Source organism: Zeus faber, assembly GCF_960531495.2.
Source record: "Zeus faber genome assembly, chromosome: 10".
Lineage (NCBI taxonomy): Eukaryota > Metazoa > Chordata > Actinopteri > Zeiformes > Zeidae > Zeus > Zeus faber.
The window spans coordinates 19,764,763-19,786,748 of NC_137199.1; the positions used below are offsets into that span (position 1 = coordinate 19,764,763).

At 42.4% G+C, this 21,986-nt stretch overlaps 1 protein-coding gene across 3 annotated transcripts; it reads left to right on the forward strand.

Annotated features, from left to right (window-relative positions):
* The first annotated feature begins 5,434 nt into the window (after positions 1-5,434).
* Positions 5,435-21,934, forward strand: ergic1 (endoplasmic reticulum-golgi intermediate compartment 1). Of its 3 annotated transcripts, none has more exons than XM_080008578.1 (10): positions 5,435-5,546; positions 11,162-11,223; positions 13,561-13,633; positions 14,064-14,158; positions 16,935-17,059; positions 17,523-17,627; positions 17,780-17,840; positions 18,371-18,471; positions 19,145-19,267; positions 20,381-21,934. In XM_080008578.1, exons 1-10 carry the CDS (start codon positions 5,527-5,529, stop codon positions 20,486-20,488), a joined length of 873 nt encoding a protein of 290 aa, XP_079864704.1. In that variant the 5' UTR covers positions 5,435-5,526; the 3' UTR covers positions 20,489-21,934. The 3 variants fall into 3 exon arrangements, with proteins under 3 accessions (XP_079864704.1, XP_079864705.1, XP_079864706.1); XM_080008579.1 differs by lacking the exon at positions 20,381-21,934 and adding an exon at positions 20,152-20,338; XM_080008580.1 differs by lacking the exons at positions 5,435-5,546; positions 11,162-11,223 and adding an exon at positions 11,928-12,037.
* The last annotated feature ends 52 nt before the right edge of the window (positions 21,935-21,986 follow it).

The following is a 21,986-nucleotide window of genomic DNA, read 5'->3' on the forward strand; positions in this document are numbered from 1 at the left end:
ATTTAATTTTTATTTTGCCTCTTCAACTGAGAGTTAAGATATTTGAATCTTTTGAGAGTCAAATAACAAGATAATAAGTAAATACCTGACATGGGGTGCCATAAAAGTTTATACTTTGTTTTTATTAGTCTGAGGTACATAATGTTCAATGCCCCGTGAGCAAAGGCTGCCCATAAAAGTTAATCACTGTATAGAAATCTGAAGTCCAGTAAATTTCCACATGCTGGGACCAAAACAGCTCTCTTACAGGAAGCCCACAGCAGATGGGGATCTCTTGACTTATCGGTATTATCAGTTTCCATTTAATCCCAGGGCCACCCTGTAAAAGTCTGACCACACAAAACTGAAAATGATTTATTTGGGAAAACCTTTCTGTGTTGATCGCTGAGTCAGATGGGTATTATCGCCGTCTCATGTGCGGAAGGCGAACTGTTATTGAAGGACGACAGAGGTCTGCTGACCGGAGGACTTGATGAGTGCAAGGACAACTCACTATTGTTTTGTTGTGTAACTTAAGTTGACCGGGCGAGCTTAGAGCGAGGACACGTTGCTAAATTTCTCTCCTTTTTTTAAGTTCAATCTCTCGTAACTCGTCTTTTTTTTCCACCATTGTAAAATAATAAATTATAAATAAAAATAAATTAATAATAAATAATAAATCAACATAGTACATCGTGAAACATCTCTGAGCAAATTGATGACGCTAAATGATTTTATATCAGCTTTACATCAGTAAAGTACGCTGTTTCACTCTCATTTCCGCAAGACATGACCAAACCTGTGTATTGCTCAAAAACATTTTGTTGACACACATTTTACGCTGTGACGTCGTTCTTGTAGCACTGCAACTTGAGCAACTTGTGAGGGAACTCGATCCGGAGAACTCCCACCCATAAATATTTTGCCTCGGCTCTGCTCTATAGTGGCAACGTGTGAGAAAAAAAGAGTGTGAGAAAGGAAAAGAGAGAGACAGAAAAGGATGGGAGGAGGCCGGGGTGGGGGGGTGGGTGGGTGTTGAAACAAGAAATCTAAAGCGATAGCAGCAGTTTGCAAAAACTCTCCAGCCAGTTTAACCTCACACACTTGTGGGATGAGTCAACTGTAAGACTCATGCCACAGGGCTGGAATGTTATGTGTGTGTGTGTGTGGGGGGGGGGGGTCAAACAAAGCCCAAGCCTCTGAAAAAAAATTGTACCAAAATATTTTGTTCTCACTTCACGTGTGTTTCCCCCTCCAGATAGATTTATGCGCTGTACAAATCCAGAAACGAAATCAATGCCTGATACACTTGGGAATATAGCTAATATTAAGGAATAGTATATTTAGTGTGTAGGTTAGGCAGCTGATTTCCCCCATTTAATGTGACAACCCCAATTTTTGTTTTGTGTTCATGGAAATCCCTTTCTTTTCATTCTTGAACCTTCACCATTAACCATTTGTGTTACACCGTAGATACTGTAATAAGCTAGTGAGTAGTAATAAGTCATTTTTATAATGTATACAATTTATCCATAACAATAATCTAAAAATATCCTGTGCATAGTATTGCATTCATTAATTCTATATATTTATATTTATATTTATATTTATATTTATATTTATATTTATATTTATATTTATATTTATATTTATATTTATATTTATATTATATATTTATATATTATTTATATTTATATATATTTTATCTGACTATTTTCTGTTTTTTTGTTTAGCTTTTTTTCTATTTAGTAACCACTTTTATTTTATTTTATAAAATAAATATTACAAATAAAATCAAATAAGAGTTGTCAAATATATACAAATAATACAAAGAAAATACAAAAAATACTAAACAGAAACAACCATAGATGTAAAAATACACAGAATATACAGCATGTGATCCTATGCACAGGATCAGTTATTGTTATGGGTATATAGGCTGTATATTATAAATATGAATTATTACTATGTGCTATTATTACTAGGTTCTACTAGTGTGAGTGGGTGATTGTCCTTCCACTTGGAGAATATACAGTATATTTTATAAGAAGCCTGAACATGATTCACACTTCTATATTTTCTATTCCCATAATAAGTATATGTAGAGACCAGTTGCCGCTCATGTACGGAAAGAGAAGTGAAACAGAGAATAATCTGAAGGCATTTCCTGTATGTTTGGCTGTGTTGTCACTTGCTGTCAGTCCTGCCTGTTTACTGTCATAGTCACCATGGGTGACAACTAATTCCGAACTGGGAAAACACGTTACTGTTACCATGCAGAAGCAGCAAAAAGCTTTAGGATAAATGCTTTACATTGATATTAAACAGCAGGGAGGCCAAGACAAGGCTGATCTATGGCTCTACATAGGATTGTTTCTCCACCAGCCGCCTATGTGGTAAAGACGGTTATTCACAGGATGTTGATTCATCTGTGAGGCATGATTCCTGCCCAAGTAAACATTTTGTTATTGTACTGTTAAAGGTTGTATATGTTTGAATATATATACGCTGCTGGGGTTTCTTGAATAAAATCATACTTACATTTTTTTAAATGTATTTATCGTAATGCATATTTTACTGGAATGGCCATAACCGGCAAACAACCAAATAAATTAATAAATAAGGTACCAGACATGGAATATACCTCAAATACTAGAGAGTCCCGGGGTGTGTCCCTGTGACAGGTAAGTCCTCTGACAGGAAGGGATTCCTGTTGCTTTGGAAGCTAAATAAAGAGGGCAAAATAGACCCCAGGGTGTGGTCCAGGGCCCAACCTTTTCACTGTCTGCAATACACATGACTGTTTGATTGTATACCGACAACATTTCCAAGCTTTGTTACGTGGCAAAAGTGGCAACGCTCTGTACGTTCCATTGAAATACAGGCTGAGGCGGGAATCTCCATCATGCCTTGCTAACATTGTTCCGCTCCATCATCCCTATCTCACCGTGACTTAGCTTTTCTATTGCCTTGAAAAAAAACCTCTCTTGGCTTTATTATAAACAACTCTAAATAAAATAGTCCTTCTCTCTTTAACTGTTTGCTCTTGTATGGTGTCCTCAATCATATTGCCACGGGAATGCAGGGACGATAGGACAACTGGCCAGATTTTGGGTAAGTTGCAATGTGGTAATTGAAGACATGAGTAAAATGTGTATAAGCTTTAAGGATCAGTACATTATCCATATAGATTAAATTCTTTACATAGATTCAACAATGACACATGAGTTGTCATCCACAGCACTATTTACTATATTATTGATACAATCTGGCTCGAGCTAAAGGAATTTGGACTGCCTGAGAAAAAGTTTGGGGAACCCTGCTATGATGCTATCAGTTTAATGCACATTACTAAATTTTGCTGGAAAAAAAAAAGGATTGATTTTAATTTATTTAGTCAACGTTTGAGAACAACTTTTGTATAAGGCTTAGAAAATCTATCGATCTATTATTATTAGGGGTCCAGCTCCGAAAGAAGCGGGAACCCTATTGTTTTTGTTTATGAAAAACTGGATCTATGGATGTCATAGATCTGCCGCCCCCACAGACAAGATGAATAGAATATTAATTCAGGGCAGTTCCGACATGCTGCTGTCCAAGTTTGATTTAGATCGTTCAAATATTACGGAATAATTAAGTAAAAAAAACGGTATTTTTTATCATCGCCGCAACGTGCACGTGTGCAAAGGACGGCGCACACATGTCACATGATAGCATGGCAATCAATCATTGCAATTCTAAGGTAGCTACTGTGTTCAGTCTAGGAAATATTGTGTGTAATCACCGGGTGCGTTGCATTTACATTTCACTGCATTTATGTATGAAAGTATGTATATGTATGTGACGAATAAACCTCTTGAATCTTGAATCTTGAATCTAGTGATTGGTCAACAACTGGGACCTCACCAAAATGACGGCACATGCCGATGTAATTGATATCAAAACTTTATGGATGTCATGGATCCCCCATGGATTCCCCGAATACATCTGAGTAAGATTTGTATTCGGGGAAGTTCCAATATGGCAAAATGTGCATGCGCAAGTTGACGGAGTACACAGATCACGTGACAGATATAGTCGCGATTGGAGCTTAACTAAAGGAATATAAGATACAAACTCTTAACCATGTCAAGTTACAAAGTGACAGGTATTAGTTTATTACTATTGCCTATATTATGTTTGGAAAAAAATGTAGTTAAAGTATCACAAGGCAACAACTGGATTAAATAAAGTGCAGTGTATTGAACGTTATAAATATATTAGAAGATTCTTTAGTCATCACACGGCATACACAACAACACATGCACCCATGCGCGATGGCGACCAACACACACACACACACATGCTTCAAATGGTGGCCGGTGAAACTTATTCACTGCTTTCAACCCATTGCATCAGTGTATAACCTATATACGCTTCTGACACGCACTAGAGTAATTTCTACAAAATAAAAACCCAATAAAATCACTGTCAGAATTTATAGACATTCCAGAGATATCAATATATACAAACTTCCTGAATTATAATTACTGGTAACAATAACCATAATCATTTACATAATACAAGGAACATATATTTATTGTGCATGTGTTTTGAAATATTGTCATTCGTTTTTTGTTTTTGGGTTCACTTCCAGATGCCTCAAAGATTTGTTGCAGGAACAAAAAAGAATTGTAGCCCAGTACACACAATTTATTTCATTTTATAGCCTCTACAAATGAAGTCAGTTATACCACTTACCATAGTTTATTTATTTATAGGTTTATAAAACACATTATTATTGTGAAGGCAGTATTCTGTTGATTTACAAAGTGCCATAAAAGGACTATGTTCCCCAAAATGGATTTATAATCATGATAAATAATCGTGCTCACAATATTGACGAAAAAAAAATCATGATTATCATTTCAGCCATAATCATGCAGCCCTACTTCCGAATGAGAACCACCATTAGTTGCGGCGTAAGAAAGCAAATTCTTCTTCTTCTTCTTCTTCTTCTTCTTCTATAATAATAATAATAATAATAATTATTATTATTATTATTATTATTTTTATTATTATTATGATTATGCATATTATTAGTAGTAGTAGTATAGTAGCTCCTAATAATAATAACAATAATAATAATAATTATTATTATAATTATTATTATTATTATTATGATTATGCATATTATTATTATTAGTAGTATAGTAGCTCCCAATAATAATAATAATAATAATAATAATAAGTATAACAATAACAATAATAACAATAATAATAACAATAATAATAATAATAATAATTATTATTATTATTATAACAATAACAATAATAATAAATAATAATAATAATAATAAGTATAATTAAATGGATACTGTATAACATGCCACCGGAGGAAGTAGAACCGCCGTGACCCGGAAGCAGCTTCAGCCAATCAGAGCGCGCAAAGCGTCCTAAGCTGACGTCAGCCCGGTACCGACCAGCAGCCCGTGGCACCGAGCGCAGCTCCGTGTGCGGCCGTTCAGCTCCATCTGTCCGGGAACTTGCCGCAGACTCCCAGCGACCATGGCTTTCGATGTCAGGAGGTAAGTATGGGGCTGCGGGCGGTTTTGTTCGGGGTCCCCAGCGACACTCGTGGCGGGTTGGTCGTGTGTGCGTGCGCGGCGTTGGGTCCGAACCAACCCCGGGTCAAGCTTCTAGCGGCGTTGAGCGCAGCTAGCATGGCAGCGTGCCGCGCCGCCGAGTGGCCCCCTCCTCGCCCGGGCGTTTCCATGGCAATGCACCGGCTCTACCCGGAGGCTGCCTTCGTCCCCCGTGCTCCCCAAACTTGCAGCTATTCATTTGGAGTCTGTGGACACTGACCCGACGGAGGTGCCTTACCGAACCACTCTGTTTATCTCAGTTTAGCCTTTTGTCCTAACCCGCCCCCCCCCCCCCCCCCCCCGGGACCCAAGCGTCCCACCCGTCCCCTTCACCCATCAACCCCCGGCCCCAGATAAACAATGGCCCGAGGAATAAGTAGCAGGTCCACTTACAGTCAATTAACGACACGTATGTGACCTGCTTCACACACGGCGGAGCGGAAGGCGTACACACACACACACACACACACACACACACACACACACCCATGCGTTTCTCAACAAAGTCAATAGTGAACACACCCCCCAAAACAAAGAGAGAGAGAGTCTCTGCCGGCCCACCCTGACCTCTCTGGTGTCTGCATGCAAGCCGGAACCGTTTTAGGAAGCTGCTCAGGCTGCCCATTCAATTCATTACAAGGCCTTACTTCTTCATGCATAAGCTGTTTCTAAATATGTAAGCAGGAAGTCAGGCAGGCATTCAAATTTTTTTATTATTATCATAAGGCAAGGGAAATGTATTTGTATAGCACATTTCATAAGCATAAAAGCATAGAAATAAAAAGCTATAACCAAATAAAAAAGAGAGACAATAGAATCACGGAACATGTGAAAGTGCCATCTAAAAGTGGCCCAGTGCATCCATTTCAGAATTTCAGGCAAGAAATTAGGAAAGCTGTTGTGATGGGAATAAGGCTTTAGAATAGGCTCTTCTGTTCTTATTTAAAGCTTGTAACATTAAAATCTGCATAACGCTTCCCCTTACTCTCCAAAGTGTCTTCTGGGTTCAATAATTATATAATATAATTAATCGTCTGTGTTGTATTTAACATACATTTAAATCCCCCGAAATGGAACTTGCTTTAACTTACCTCCAGTACTTACCTCACAGAGTAGAAGTACTGGCAATGATATATCTTTAAATGCCTTCAAACTGGTTTTCACAATTTAAGGTAATAAAATGTCTCAAATTGACATCAGATGCATTGAAAGAGCGTCGATACAGCTGCAGATCAGGTGATATCTCGTGGAAACCGAGGACATAAAAATCACTTGCATATAAAGGCAACATACACTGTGAACAAAATAATGGGAACACCACATGAAGAAGGACGTTAACTAAAGTAAATCACAACTACAATTGCAATGACGATATCCACTTTGTTATCTGAGTTGTCAAAGCAACATGAGCCAACTAGCAGAGTTCCAAATAGTCGGTGCATTGTTGACAAAAACTACAGGATGAATTAATGTGTGAAGGGGAACAGTCACAAAAAACATGACAAAACATTGACGAACTACATCAGCAAAGCGGCTCGATGGTCAGCGTGGTAAATGCCACAAAAGTAAAGATTTTTAAATTGGCACATCATTTAATCAATAGCTCCGTCATCAAGTCACCACAAACAGTACGTGTTGTGAGCTTCAGAAGAGGAAATTCATGGCAGGAAGCTGTCATGCAGCCAAATGATGACGCTCCTGCTTATTAGTTCCTTGATTGTATAATGCCTTGCAGTTGCTATTAATTTGTCCACTGGTTGAATGGGCAGAGCTTTAGCCATCAATATAAATGCACTTAAGAAGAGAGATTGTATGCAATATGTGAAGTTTAGATGAATGCAATCCACGCAGAAGGACGGGTAGACAAAGTCTGGATAGTATTTGGCAGACAGTGATCAACAGAAGTTCAGTGTTTAGCTTCAACTTCTGCTTCTTCTCTGCACTGTTTGTTATGGCAACGCACTATCCTCGAAGAATCTTAACTTTTCAACTTGTTGCTCGTGTGCAAGTACTTCCTGTGGTTACTGGTTTATGCAGCAACCTGCGCAGTAGATCGACCACTTAGTCTCGCTAACGTTTTCATGACTCATTTGCAAGATGCACTTGAATGACTCGGGTTGCTCGGCTTAGAAGAGGTCATGTGCTTTCCATCGTTTGCTATTATCAGGAAGATCCCAGAACACAGTGTCCCCTGCTATTGTCCAGAAAATAGGAGGCTCTTCACGGAACATCGAGAACAGTCTGAGTTGGTAGAGAGGAAACATGTAGACTGTACTACAGGAAATTACAAACACCTCGGATGATCAAGAGTGGAAATCTCATGGCTCAATATTGAGACTCTATGTAACATTCATTCCAACATTGGGGGGAAAAAAAAATTATATTGATTACACACACAATCTGTCTGAAAATCAATAAACTTGGTCAGTACGAGCTCATTTGAAATCTTGGTGGTTTTAGCGGAACACTTAAGAGATCAGCCAATCAAGTGCAAATGTTTTTTGTAGTGGAAAATCTTTCAGAGCCTCAATCATCTGTTGCCTTCTTACAACAAGCGTAAGAACTGCAGAATGTCTGAAAAAGCATGATATCCACAACTGAAAGGGACCAAAGACTGGAACTGACATGGACATGGGGATGGCTCCTATTTTTCTGGACAGGTAACTTCTGTATTATTACTTTTCATATGCAATATATGTAACTGCCATTTTCAGAATATTATTTGCTAAGTTTTTAGTTCTTGGTATGCCTTGTCAGCCAGGGTTTTGCTGTGTATTTGCGCTATAGGGGTTGAAGCAGGCGGTGGGTCCCATCTGCAGCAATGCTTTTGTTCATCTGAAATGGTTAAAAAGCCATACATGGACATCAACCCTTTGCTTTATGCGCTTATTATATTAGATGTCCGAATGGATTTTCTAAGTTTTGTTCAATGGGCCAACAGCATTCTCACTTTGTTTCCCAATCTTCATGAACTTGTGCTCGCAGAAAACAAGTGATTGTATTGTGCATGCATTAGCCGTGCTCTCCGACCAACCTTCACAATTGGTACATGTTTACGTGACCATTTCAAAAATGTGAGATTTAACAAATTTATCTAATTGGAGTATTCACATCGTCGCTAGTGCACACGTTCTTGTTTACAATGTCGATTAACCAACAATGTTGTGTCTTCTTGGCCTTTCGGTAAGCACCGGTTTACCTTGAGAATCGCCTTTCTGGCTGTTGCTACTCTGCTAAGGCAGTTGGGTTTAAGGATTCAGAGTTATACCCTTACAAATAGTTTGAAAATAATTTTTACTTTGCTGATGTAGAAAATAAAACCCACACAGATCTGTGATTTGTGAGTTGAAAATTGTTTTTCTGTTTCAGGATCTGTCTTGACAGGATGCCCGAGGAAGCCCCGTTGGCAGCATTTTCCTGCTTGAGCATTGTCAACAAATACTAGTTTCTATTTTTGGAAGAACAAACAAATCTTTATGATTACATTATTTTTTTAAGTGACTTAATGTATATGTCAGTATTTTCGCAGTAATTAATGTATTGAACCTGTGTATTGTTGCATTTATAAAAAGATTTAAAGACCACTTTGAAATGCCTAGTTAAGTAAAATAAAATCCAGAATCTTCATGCAGCCTGCATGACTGACTGTTGTTGCATAATTCTTTTGCATGTGCTTCAGCGTTCTAAATTATAAAACCTCAAATGGGTGGATGATAATCTTCCCCTTCGTCACCCGTTACCACGGACAAAACATAACACACAACAAATTTTGTTTGTTGCTGATGCGAGCCTAAGCAGAAATTACGTAATGTTGTTACAGTTGATAAGCAATTTATTGTAATTTCATACCCCTGTTAGCTACTATTTGTAATTCTAACCTTGGAAAAACAATTGACCAAGCCAAATGTCAGGCTACGGCCATTTCATAAAGTTGTAGTAAAGTACTTGTTCTAAAGTACTTCAGCTTTGAGTAGCTGGTTAGACAATCATTTTATATTGTTTACACTACTTTAATAGCTCACTGAATAGAATAAATACATTTTAAAAAGTCAGTCATCTACACACATGGTTATCCTGACCTACTTACCCATGATGCTGTGATCGAGTGTGGTTCTTATTTTGAGATTTCTTTTTTTCTGTAGAGAAGTTTTGCATTGTATATAGGTGAAATACTGAAGAGTCTCATCCCTATACACTTCCATTGTAACTGTGGGCTCACTAGACTATATCTCATATGCGGGGAAGGTCTGATTTAATGTGTAAGTCATTTACACCAGTTGATCACATTACCGATGCTTAGAATATACACGTAATACACATCACACTGAGAATTTTATCTCCCTTTGATGGAGGGCACAACTCAGATATTCATCAATGGGCTTGCGTCAACTGTGACCGGTTAATTCAGGACAATGTAGTGAGGAAGGAGAGCTTGCCTCCCAACAATAACGTTAACCAGGAAGTGTGTCGGCCCTGTCATCCTGCCAGTCTGGTGTGGAACCCCCACCCTCCACCACGGAGCACTGTTATGCGCCCAATACCCTGCGCTGCAACCCATCAGCGCTCCGTGATCCCTGTACTGATGAGGAAGAGGAAGTGGCGTGTAAATAGTTGTAGAGAGGAAGCTTTATTATGAGTACAATGTATTGGACGAGGGCCGGACTGAGCCTGGGGTCGGGTGGGTGGTAAGACGAGGCGCCAGCTTTTTTGTGCGGAAGAAATGGGGCGGGGGGGGCGGCTGCGGTATATCAAATAAACCAGCGGGGTTTGGGCCCGGACAGGAAACCCTCCCTTCCACTTCCTCCCCCTCCCTGCATTGCGTCAGCTGGCAGCGCTTGTGGAAGAACTGTGCACAGATGTGAATGTTTTGGGAGGGGATGAGGAGAGAGGGTGCAAGGGGGAGAGAAATGGGAGCGGATGGGGCCCCCGGCAGTCAGCGATGGGGTTTGGGGTGAGAATGTTTCATGCCCAAAAAGGGCATGTGCACGTCGGCTCCCGGCCTGCAAGTCTAAATCGTTGTTCCCAGCTTCCCATACAGGCAATTGTAGGATTTCAAGAGGTTCTTATTCATTCATCAGTGTATATACACTCAGAATTATTGTCCTGAAGATATCTGATTAAATAGGCTTAATACAAAGTTAATACACGCCCTATATTCTTTATTTAATCCCACTGTAAAAAAAGGTAGTTGATACATGAGTCAGTTTTAGCTTATTAAATGACCTGGTTTTCAGTTTGGCATTCCATTGGTGTGTCAGCAAGCAGCATGTGTACATATTGCGATTCGTCGACCTTTGCAGGGGTAGGGTCACGGTTCCAGGGCAGGAATCCAAAGGAAGAGGCGTAACCCTCTCAGAAGATGTTGGTGTTATGTGTGCACTGCAGCTGGCTGTCTGGGCCTGTGTGTAATGGCTTCCATCCAGAACTAACATTCCACCCCTCTTCTGTAATATCGCACAGCCTGATGGGTACAGAATGTGCTCCTTTTCTCAGCACGGAGTATTTATGTTTTGTTTTTTTTCTTTTCTCTGACGTTTTCTCTTTTAACCCTTTGACAGATTCGATATCTACAGGAAAGTTCCCAAAGATCTCACCCAACCCACATACACAGGGGCATTTAGTAAGTAGCACATTTATTTTTTTCCCAATATGACCATATGTATTCGCTTTTTAAATCTATAGATTTCCATACAAACCATGTATTCTTTGAGCGAGCCAATTTAAATTTTGTAGCTTTTTTTCCTCATAATGATTTTGATCTTTGCTGCTATTTGAAGCAAAGCCGAACTTTGAAACTGGACTGGTAATCGATACCAACAAACCAAGTCCAGTTACAGATGACCTCCAATTACCCAAACTCATCTAGTTACACGGTATTTAAAATGTGTAGGCGTGGCTCGTGGTAACTTTAATACTCAACTGTTCAGAGTGCGGAAGAATACCCCGAGGGGTCAAGTACTGTGTAGTACCTGTTCTAACACAACTACTATGGTAAGAATGTTAATACACATTCATCACCACAGGCAATTCCACCCTGTCAGTGCAAACCTGAACGTTTTCCAGTTAGGTGGGTTTTTTCCTGTCAGTAAGTCATCAAATAACCCCTAATTTTATTGATTGCTCACCGCTTGTTGGGATGTTTGATGCTAGTTTCGTTGACTCAATCAATATAGTAACAGGTAGTATTGACTATTCAGCCTAGTCAGGATGACTGTACTGGCTTGGGGCAGCACAGTCACTAATTATGTTAATTATCCTCTCATTTTGTCTTTCGTGTCCGAATGAGGTACAAAAATATTTTTTTTTTGTTCACAGAGAAGATACCGAATGTGTCTATGAACCTGTCAAACACCGAAAAGGTGACGAATAGGATCCATTTCAGTCTATAGTCAACACCCTTCCTGTCTGGATCTATTTCATCCCACCGTTAGGAGGTGAGGCAGGAGAACTCACATTATCGTGTGCGGTTCACGCACAAACCACATACCCCCCCCCCCCGTTTCACAAAAGGTCAAATACTTGATCCTGTGCCTTTGTTACGGCTCACGGCTGCATTCCAACCAGTGCAGTTTTTAGCGTGATTACCTGCGGCCATACCGCTGTTTCCATTGTACTATTTAGGCCGAGAAAACAGGGGGCTTGTCCTCCTGATACTGTATAATTTGGGAAATAGTCATTGTCCTTCTGAGAGCACCAAAAAAACGTGACAGTTTTTGGTTTCAAAATGACATTCGGGTGATGTCACCTCTATTGCGGGAAGCTGCGTTGCAGCATTCTGCCTCGCAGCGCAATTTAGAAGCTTTTCACAAAAGAGTCTGAGACTGTTGACTTTGATCCAATTCAAACACGCCGCGTGAAGACTCTGGAGGAGTTCTTGGCTTTTCACCGTAAGTCAAAACAAGCTGATCACTAGGATTGATGATGTTTGGTGAATATTTCCGTCATGGAGCCGTCTAGTTTTGATCCGTAACTCATGGCGGTGACCAGTAGTTGTCCCTTTACAGCAGCGTGCCCTTTGAGGCCGGAGAAGAATTACGTGCCCTTTGATGAACCTGAATTGGCGGCCTATGTGTCATAGCGACACTCCCTATTGTTTGTGCCCTAGTTAAACATTACCTTGTGTAAGCCCTCATCAAGATACAGGTCGGCTTATGACGCCCCGCAAACCACAGGGTCATGTGACCGCGTGATGGTGGTTGCCACGTAAACAAGACCCGGCCGTGGAGTTAAAGTGTTCTGACTTAGCTCAGTCCCTCGTATCTGATGGGGGCCCCCAGTTGCTCAGGATGTGTTTATCATACTAATACTGTTTGGTGTTCTGGGTGATTACTTTGTATATTCCGTGTGTTATATTGGAACAGATATGAAATTGGGCAGCCCTTTTTTCTGTCTCTCAGCTCCGCCGTTCACCTTTATCTGGCCCGAATTCAGCAAGAAAGCTTATTATTGTTGGTAATTCAGCCATCCTAATTTGGTCTCATCCCAGGCCCAGTCCTCTATAGTTAAGCCACATTGTAGGAGCCATTTTTGGTCTGAGTGATTGTAAGAGTGAGAGAAGCTCTCAGGAAACCCAAAATGACCTGTTTGTAAGACTTTTGCAGCATGAGCTCACCTCTCTCAAAGGAAATATGTTGTAATGGCCGCCTGGCACGTTGGCATTAAAGATTAATCACCTAAGGAGGGTCTTTTTAAAAGGCAGCGTAATGGCGGCCATAATAACACTAGTAAAACTTTATTTGGGGGGCTCTTTACAACCCTGCTGTGATATCATTGATGTAAGCCGCTGAGGTCAGTCTTTCCTCAATGTCCGAACGACGAAGTTTGTTTTATTTAGGTCTCGAAACTTGTTGGGTAATTGGGAATTATTCCGACAAGAAGCAGCGTGAATTTAATAGCATGAATTTAGCTTTTACAAAGACAATTTTTCTTTCTAAATTCCGATCGTCTTCCTCCACAGTATCCATCCTCTGCTGTGTCTTCATGCTCTTCCTCTTCCTGTCCGAGCTGACGGGCTTCATAGCCACTGAAATGTAGGTACCGCCACATCATCTCACTCGAATGCGTCGTCCTTGTTCTCTTGAACGTCAATATCCCTTATGAAGATGTGCTTCATTACAGCTGTGTCGTAGCCGACAAAACCCAGTCAATTTTCTCACAGGAAATTGCCTCTGTGTGTGCGTCAGCCCCCCGCGGCGTGTGCGAGGGGGGTGACTCGGTGTGGGTGTGACAGGAAGGACGTTGCATTAATAAAGATACACCAGTCCTCTTCTCCAGCACCCGACGTAGACACAGCACTGCATAATGAATATACTGTACATGTAGCAGCCGGCTTGTAAACAATGATGATACAAATCTTTATTTTTCAAGTATATTCCTCCTCTGATTGAATGTGATGTTACTAAAAATGAAATCCACCTTCATCTTACTAATGTCTCCGCTTTGTGCATCTTGTGTTGGCAGTGTAAATGAACTGTATGTGGACGATCCAGATAAAGACAGTGGTGGGAAGATAGATGTGAATTTAAACATTAGTTTGCCAAACTTACACTGTGATTGTGAGTATATACATCCATATATATCATTTTTTTTGTATTAGACTGCCATTGATATTGCACTGTATTTATTCTACACGTTTCTGCTCATTTCACTGAAGTGTCCCCTAATTCAATCCGCTACGCCGAGTATCTTAAGTCTCTTCCTGCCTCATCATCTTGGTACGGCACGCTGGCAGAGGACAAACCATCGTCAAACCACAAAATGTTTTTTTTATGCGGCTGTGTTGCGTTGTCATGCTTTTGCCAATTGAAAGATAACCCTAATGCCCAGTTCAGTCTGCGTGGTTCTGGCCTGATTTTCCACTCAACAAGATTTTTGGAGATCGCCGGGCAAAGCCCAAGATCGGAGGAAGATCATAGCGCGCTCCTGTGAGTGGCCAGCGTGTGGTGTGAACTGCTCACAACGCGATCAGACTGCTCGCCAATGGCTAGCGGACGCCGGCGAGATATCAAGCAGGTTTAATATCTGAGAATCTATAATAAAAAAATAAATAATCCTGTCCCACTCATGGTATCGCACCATATCGGGTGTCACTGATCGCGTGTGTTTTCATGACAAAACTAAGTTTGGAGACCCGACAGACTCATCATTGATTCCTTCCTGGTGAAAGATGTTGTAAGCTCAGTTCGATCAGTCCTGTAGTGTGAAACTACAACGGCTTCAAGATTCCCGATCACAAGACCGAAAGTTGTGTAATGAGAACAGTACAGCGATCTGACCAGACTTTGAAAGTCGTGCAGTGTGTCCATGGCATGACAGAGGCTCGAAACCCGCCCCCACTCCCTCTGGTCCAACATATTAGTTTCTTGTAGTTCTAGGTCACGGTGTGTCTGGCTCTACTGTACTGTGAGGTCAGAAGTGGGTAGGACCCAGTGAGCCGTCCCAGGACAGAGAAGAGTCACCAGCTATTCACTCCCCTATGACTCCCCTCAGAAACTATGCTCCATGACAAACCACACTAGCAACTATATAACGCACGCAGGGCCCTTCCATTAGGGCAGCACAGCAAACACAAAATACCTTGACTGTGATCTCCAAAAATGGTAAAACTAATAAATGGTCGTGTGAAAAACTCAAATGTGTCTTTTGGCATCAAGGGATGCAGCTGTGCTGCATCTTCTGAAACTACCTCCCTTATGATCTCAACAAACTGAGACCGTCTGTCCTGCCGCTTTATCCCATGATGCCATGGACACACTTCATGACTTCAAAGTCATCAGATCGCGGCACTGTTCACACTACACAACTTCCTGTCTTGAAGTCGTCGTCGGCGACAGGGGGTCACGCATCACTAGATCTCTCACCGGGAGGAATCTCGACGACTCTGTCGGGTCCCCAAAATTAGTTTTGTCACAAACACACGCGAGAAGTGCCACCTGAAATGACACGATACCATGCCCGGGACAGGATTGTTTATTTTTTATTATATTCTTGTTCACTGTAAGAAAAAACAAAAGTAATAAAAGCAGAATTTAAATAAGAAATATATTAAAAACCTAGAGAAGAAAAGTAAAACCGGTTTTGTGTTTTTGGTTCCTGCTCCATACACTCTCGATTCTCCTTCTCGATTACTGCCCTCCCTCTCACTCTGTGTCTGCTCTCATTGGCCGTAGCTCGTTGTGTCACTCCTGAGTTGAGCCCAAAACGACCTGATATCTCGCCGCCATCTGCGAGTGCTCGGCGAGCGTTGCAGTCGCGTTGTGAGCAGTTCAGAGCACGTGCTCACGGGAGCCCGAGAACAGACCTCGATGAGCTCCGAAAACCTGTTGGCGAGCGGAAAATTGGGATAGGAAGAGCAGCAAATAAATTCCTTGAACAGAAATATGTGATGTGATGCATTTAATAAAGTTTTGGGGTTTTTTTGGGGCATCACCAAGCTCATATTTCAGAATTTAAAAAATGGACCACGTTGCAAATTCCCTTGTAGCGACTGAGCCGTCGTTTCGTCATGGAAAAGCCAGCGCCTGCGTCTCGCTTTACTGTGTATCCGTTTCACCTTGTGAAGTCGCTCCAGAGTTAGCGCAGACTCCCTCCGGTGACCTTTGCCGGATAGCGAGCGCTCCGTCCGTGACATCACGGAAAAAGCCGATCTGTGCAGTAAGCCTAATAATTTGCTTCAGACCCCCCCCCCACGTGGACGGGGTTAAATGTTAGCAGTTCTTAAAAAGGAGAACAGGCCGGCGCAGCGGCTAGACCGACCAAGGATTCCATCTGCTTTATTTTGAGCGTATGGTGCTGAAGCGGACGGTGGGGGGGGGGGTGAACTTGTCTCGAATGTCAAAGGTCAGCGGCTTCAGCAGACACCCCTCGGCCGTCTCCTGGCCAGCGTGCGGACCAGACCGCCCGAAATAGTCCCCTGCCAATGTGCCAACCTAGAAAACCCATCCGTGTCTAGAGAGAGGAAGGGAGGGAATCGCCGGTCTAGGCAACGGAAAGGGGGGAGGGGGGGATGGAGGGGGAGAGGGAGAGAGGGAGGGAGGGTGGGAGGGAGTGCAAGCGGAGATGGAAAAACACAGACGGAGGGTGACGGAGTGATATGGTTGGGATAGGTAATGTGTTTGACCAAATCAGCACCTTCTATTTCCAGTCGGGGCTCGCCCGGACAGTGTGTTTATCCAACATGGCTTTGACATTTAAATCTCTCTTTCTCTCTCTAAATGTTTGAAATGGAGAGCTGAGCCGAAGGAGATGACCATTTTTGCAACACTTTCTTGTCCCCCGCTCCCTCGCCTCTTCCCGCTTACACCCACCCCACCCCCCCTTCCATCGCTCCAGTGGTTGGTCTGGACATCCAGGATGAAATGGGCCGCCACGAGGTGGGCCACATAGACAACTCCATGAAGGTTCCTCTGAACCAAGGCTACGGCTGCCGCTTTGAGGGAGAGTTCGCCATCAACAAAGTAAGGACGCCGGGAGCTTAGGCGTAAAACAAAAGGTTTTCTCACCGAATTAACTTCACTAATGCATTTTCAAACACACAATCTGCTTTGAAACCGTGACATAGGTTTTGTGTTGTGCAGGTTCAAGTTAAACACAAAGGTTGAGGACTGCTTAGTTGGCTCCCTACATATTATTATTATCCGTAGTGAGTTATAATAATCAGCTTGACCCAGTTGACTCAGGGATAGCCATCATCGGTTTGATTAAGAGGCTGCTTTAAGTACTGTTTGTCCCGAGACGGCGCTCCGCGTCACCGTTTCCTGCACATTCAAAAATTAACCCGGCTCCCTCAGACCATTTAACGTACGAGCGGAACGGCTCATTAGTTAACCAAATGTGTCGCAGGAGTCTGGGGGGCTGTTTCCACCGGTTGACCTATCGTTCTCTCCCTCCGCCCTTTTGCGTGCGCGCTTGGGTTTTCAGGTGCCGGGAAACTTCCATGTGTCCACCCACAGTGCCACGGCGCAGCCCCAGAGCCCTGACATGACCCACACCATCCATAAGTTGGCTTTTGGAGAAAAGCTCCAGGTCAGTTCCAGGAACCTTGTTCTGCTGATGCATATCTGCCACTCTAATCAACCCCTATTTTAACCACACACACGCACACATTGTACTGATGAATACAAACCTAGTATTTTCGAACCCCCCCCCCCCCCCCCCCCCCACGCTATTTTCCGCAGGTACAAACGGTCCAAGGGGCCTTCAATGCGTTAGGAGGCGCCGACAGACTTGCATCAAACCGTACGTAAACACGCCAGCTGTATCGCTCCATCTGTACACACAGTTCATGACACTGCTGCTAGTCTGCGTGTGCTTTTAACCTGGTGATGATGCCAGCACGAGCCCTCTAGTGGCCGTTGATTAAATGGAACTTGAATGGAAAATGATTCAGACAGCTGTCGGTCATCGGCCATCAAACACAAAGGATTTCCCTCTGTTATGTCATTAAAGATGGATGGATGGATGGATACTTTATTCATTCCAAGAGTGAAATAGCAGTGTCCCGTAAACAAGATGGATTAATGTCAAAGTAATGAGATTAAAAATAGAATGGCAAGAGAATGGCAATATGCAGTAAACATAATAATTATCTGGGAAGAAATTGCATTATATAAACTTGTAAATTAACTAGGGGGATAGATGAGCCCAAAAAATATACCTAAAAATTGAAGAAAAAATAATATAAACATTGACTTTCAATCCATTTCAGGATATGACGGAGTCTTATTAAAGTGTGTGTGTTTGTTTGTTTGTTTATTTTCACCCTGCAGCTCTAGCCTCGCACGACTACATCCTGAAGATCGTCCCGACGGTGTATGAAGATCTGGGAGGCAGACAGAGGTTCTCGTACCAGTACACGGTGGCCAACAAGGTAGTGGTGGGACGCCGTTTTTTTTTTTTTCTCCCCCAATTTTCCTGCTGTTAAGCGCTCTGGTCCAAGCATATGGCCGTCGCATATGTTGCCATGTCTCCCTCCTCCTCCTCCTCCTCCTGCTGTCCACTCACCTGGAAGCCAATGTTCACCCCCTGACGACTGGAAATGCTCCTGGATGTCAACAAACCATAAACCCACTTCCAAGCATCCCCCTTGACTGACAGCTGCATTTGGAGTTTGTGCTCACAACAGTCGAGGGCTCGACCAGAAATGTTGTGACATATCCCGAGAAGGAGCAGGCCGTGTGCGCTCAGCTCTGTTTTGACGACTACCACCCCCGTGTTTTAGGGTTTAACTGCCATCGATCGTCGTACGTGAATAGGAACGTACTCGCATAGAATTGTTTTTGGGGCACAATTGCTGTTTTCCAGTAACAAACATGATGTCATATCGCACTAACGCACAACACATTGTATCTGCCTGCTCCTGGTCAGCTGGCTGGTATTTGCTCTTTGAGTCATCTGTTACGGGCCTTTTCTTGACATTTGAACATTCTTGCGTCGTTGATCATTAAATCGAAGATTCCAATGACTTGATACCGAGATATGACGCTTAAGAAAATTGATTTTGTTTTACATCCAATTCGTGTTTGTCGTCCCCCCCCCGGCAGGAGTATGTGGCGTACAGCCACACGGGCCGGATAATCCCAGCCATCTGGTTCCGATACGACCTCAGTCCCATCACGGTAAAATACACAGAGAGGAGGCAGCCGTTCTACCGCTTCATCACCACCGTGAGTCTCCTCCCGGCCACCGAAATGTGCATTTTCGTTCGACGCTGGAGGGGCCTGGCGCAGGACGAGAAGAGTCTTAAAATACTCTTTGGGCGTTTTGTAGAACCTGTGACTACGTATGTTCCCGACCTTAATCTCAGTCCTGGCGCCGTGTCTCACTTCCACCTCCATGGCTTTCGTGAATCTAGTCTCAAAAACAGGTTGAAATGTCCCATCCGAGTCTATCAAAGAAAGTGGTAGTAACAAGTAACAACTTCAACGACGAAGCAGCTTTGTTGTTTAGTCTGATTTGGACCAAGAGGACACTTTGTGTTTCCCAACAAACCACCGTTTGGACCAGCGTCATCGTTTATTGCTGTTGCGAGTTAGAATCCTCTCTGGCGTCCAGACGGTTAAGATAGTTTCATACTTTCCACGGAGTTTCTCTTTGATATACGGCGCTTGCGTGGGACGTTTAGGCATGCTTCATGCTTTAGTCAGAACTACGTCTGATGTTTGAGGGTGGGATCTGGAAAGCAATGGAAGCCAGCGGAGAGCGTAAATTAAAGAAACTCTTTCATGTTCTATCAAAACTACATTATTGCTTTAAAATTCTGCAGCAAGCAACTGATGAAGTTTTTATTCAAATCAAAGTAGATTTATAGACGTACTTACAAATGCTCTACTTTTTCCTTAGAATAGAATAGTAATTGACAGATTTACTCTATTTTCGGACATTTCATATCTGCCATGCCTGCGCTAGCTCATCAGGATTTTATTTTATTATATTTATTTATTTATTTATTTTGACGTTGTGGTCAGGAGAACAATGGCCACACAGTGAGTGACGTCACTAGTCATAGTCATGTGCTCCTTTTTGTCTTGTTTCTTCATCATGACTTAAGACACAGAAAAGGATGACTGTATAGCCTGTACAGCCTGACCGTGACTCAGCGCTCCAGATAGCAGCTTAGCAGTGACGCCGCCGCTCGCCGGCATCCGGCCCCGCACCGCTGCGTCACTGGGAATGTGATACACGACACTTGATTTCGATCAAAGATAGAATCGCGGAGGAAGTGAATAGACGATAGAGAGCCGTCCGTCGTTTCACCCCGAGACCCCCGTTTCTTCTAGATCTGCGGCATCATTGGCGGGACGTTCACGGTGGCGGGCATCATCGACTCCTGTATATTCACCGCCTCCGAGGCGTGGAAGAAGATCCAGATCGGGAAAATGTCCTGAGGGGGGAGGCGGTGCCGCGGCCGCCGTGTGAGTTGTATGGGCGCCGGCCCGCAAGCTCCACCCGACCCACCCTCACCCCCATCCCCACGAGAACAGACTCAAGCGTCCAGATGCAGCTATCGGGCTCCACGGCTCCTGGAGACTCGCTGGGATCGACTGCGACACCTTCATTTACTCATCAAGTCAGAAGAGGATGTTAACTGAACTCCCCACACCCCTTGTTTTATTCGTTTACACTATTTGGCAGTCAAAGGTACGACGTGTCACACCCCCACATTGCATCAAGGGATCGGTCAACTGAAGGAAATTTGCGTTACTTCTCTCACATAAAAGATAAACTGGACCGGACTCTAATAAACCCAAAAAGTACTCAATATAGTCCCACCGTTGTTAGAAAAAAAAAATATATATTTATATTGTCCGAAATTGAGTTGTTTTAGATCGATCACAACTATTTCATTTGTGTGCCTTTTCATGTTTGGATATTCCATATCCCTTGCTGAGCTTTATACCATTTGTCTGTTCAACTGTCATATGGATTTTTAGATAGAGATTTATTTTTTATCAATTTTACAAATCAGCTCCTGAGGTCAAAAACATGAGGTTTTGTTGATGTTGTCTCTCACCCCCCATCACACTAAATGGTGTGGGGTTTTTTTTCCTTCCTGAAAGGCAATAATAGTATTTCAGTTTTTGACATTCAGCATTGCATTACTTTTAATTGTAGTATTCAACGAGACGGTCAATATGTTTTCTTATGTTATAAGAATTAATTTGCCGCCAGTAAATGTTAAAGAATGAGTCTTTTACCAAGATATCAAATTCTGGTTTGTAAGGAGGGAATTCCTTTCACATTTTCTCTCTTTGGTTATTACAGTATTTTTTGACTGTGTTACAGCTGGGATCAAGTTCAAAACTGGCCTTTCTACTCATCTCATATTTCCTGTTGTCTACTTAAATGTCTTTGTGGAAGTACCTGTTCCTCGAGTGAAGGTACCGTTCATTCCATGCGACCCTTCATTAGTGACTCATATCATTAGTATACGTGACTTGTATCCCCTTTTCTGACCAAAGAATGTGAGGGTTGAACTACAGTCAAACTGTAACTAGGTGCATTTAACCGTTTATTCTGCCAGGTTGTTTTCTACAGGTTTTCAAGAGAATTTGCCTTGATTGTCTTAAATTGAAATCATCTGCTAGAGGTTATAATGAAAGTGGCACTTGGCCCTTTTCGTCTCGTAGCTTTACGCTGTTGTGCGGCAGAGACAGGATTGTGTCAAAATGCTGTTGAACTTTCATAAATTTACCGCTCACCATCCACTTATGACAAGCGCTGACTCACTGAGGGATTCGTTGTGTATAATTTCCTCCACCTACATCAAACTGTGTTTCGTCAAGTGCTGGATATCTGAAGTGTCTCTTGACCAAGTTAACTTTGGGTTCACAGTGAAATGTCATCAGAAGCAAAAACACAACAGACAGAAAATACATGACACAC

Coding starts and splice junctions, on each gene's coding strand:
- ergic1 (XM_080008578.1), top strand. CDS start 5,527: ATGGCTTTCGATGTCAGGAG. Junction 17,060..17,522: donor GAGAGTTCGCCATCAACAAA/GTAAGGACGCCG, acceptor TTGGGTTTTCAG/GTGCCGGGAAACTTCCATGT. Junction 18,472..19,144: donor AGTACACGGTGGCCAACAAG/GTAGTGGTGGGA, acceptor CCCCCCCGGCAG/GAGTATGTGGCGTACAGCCA.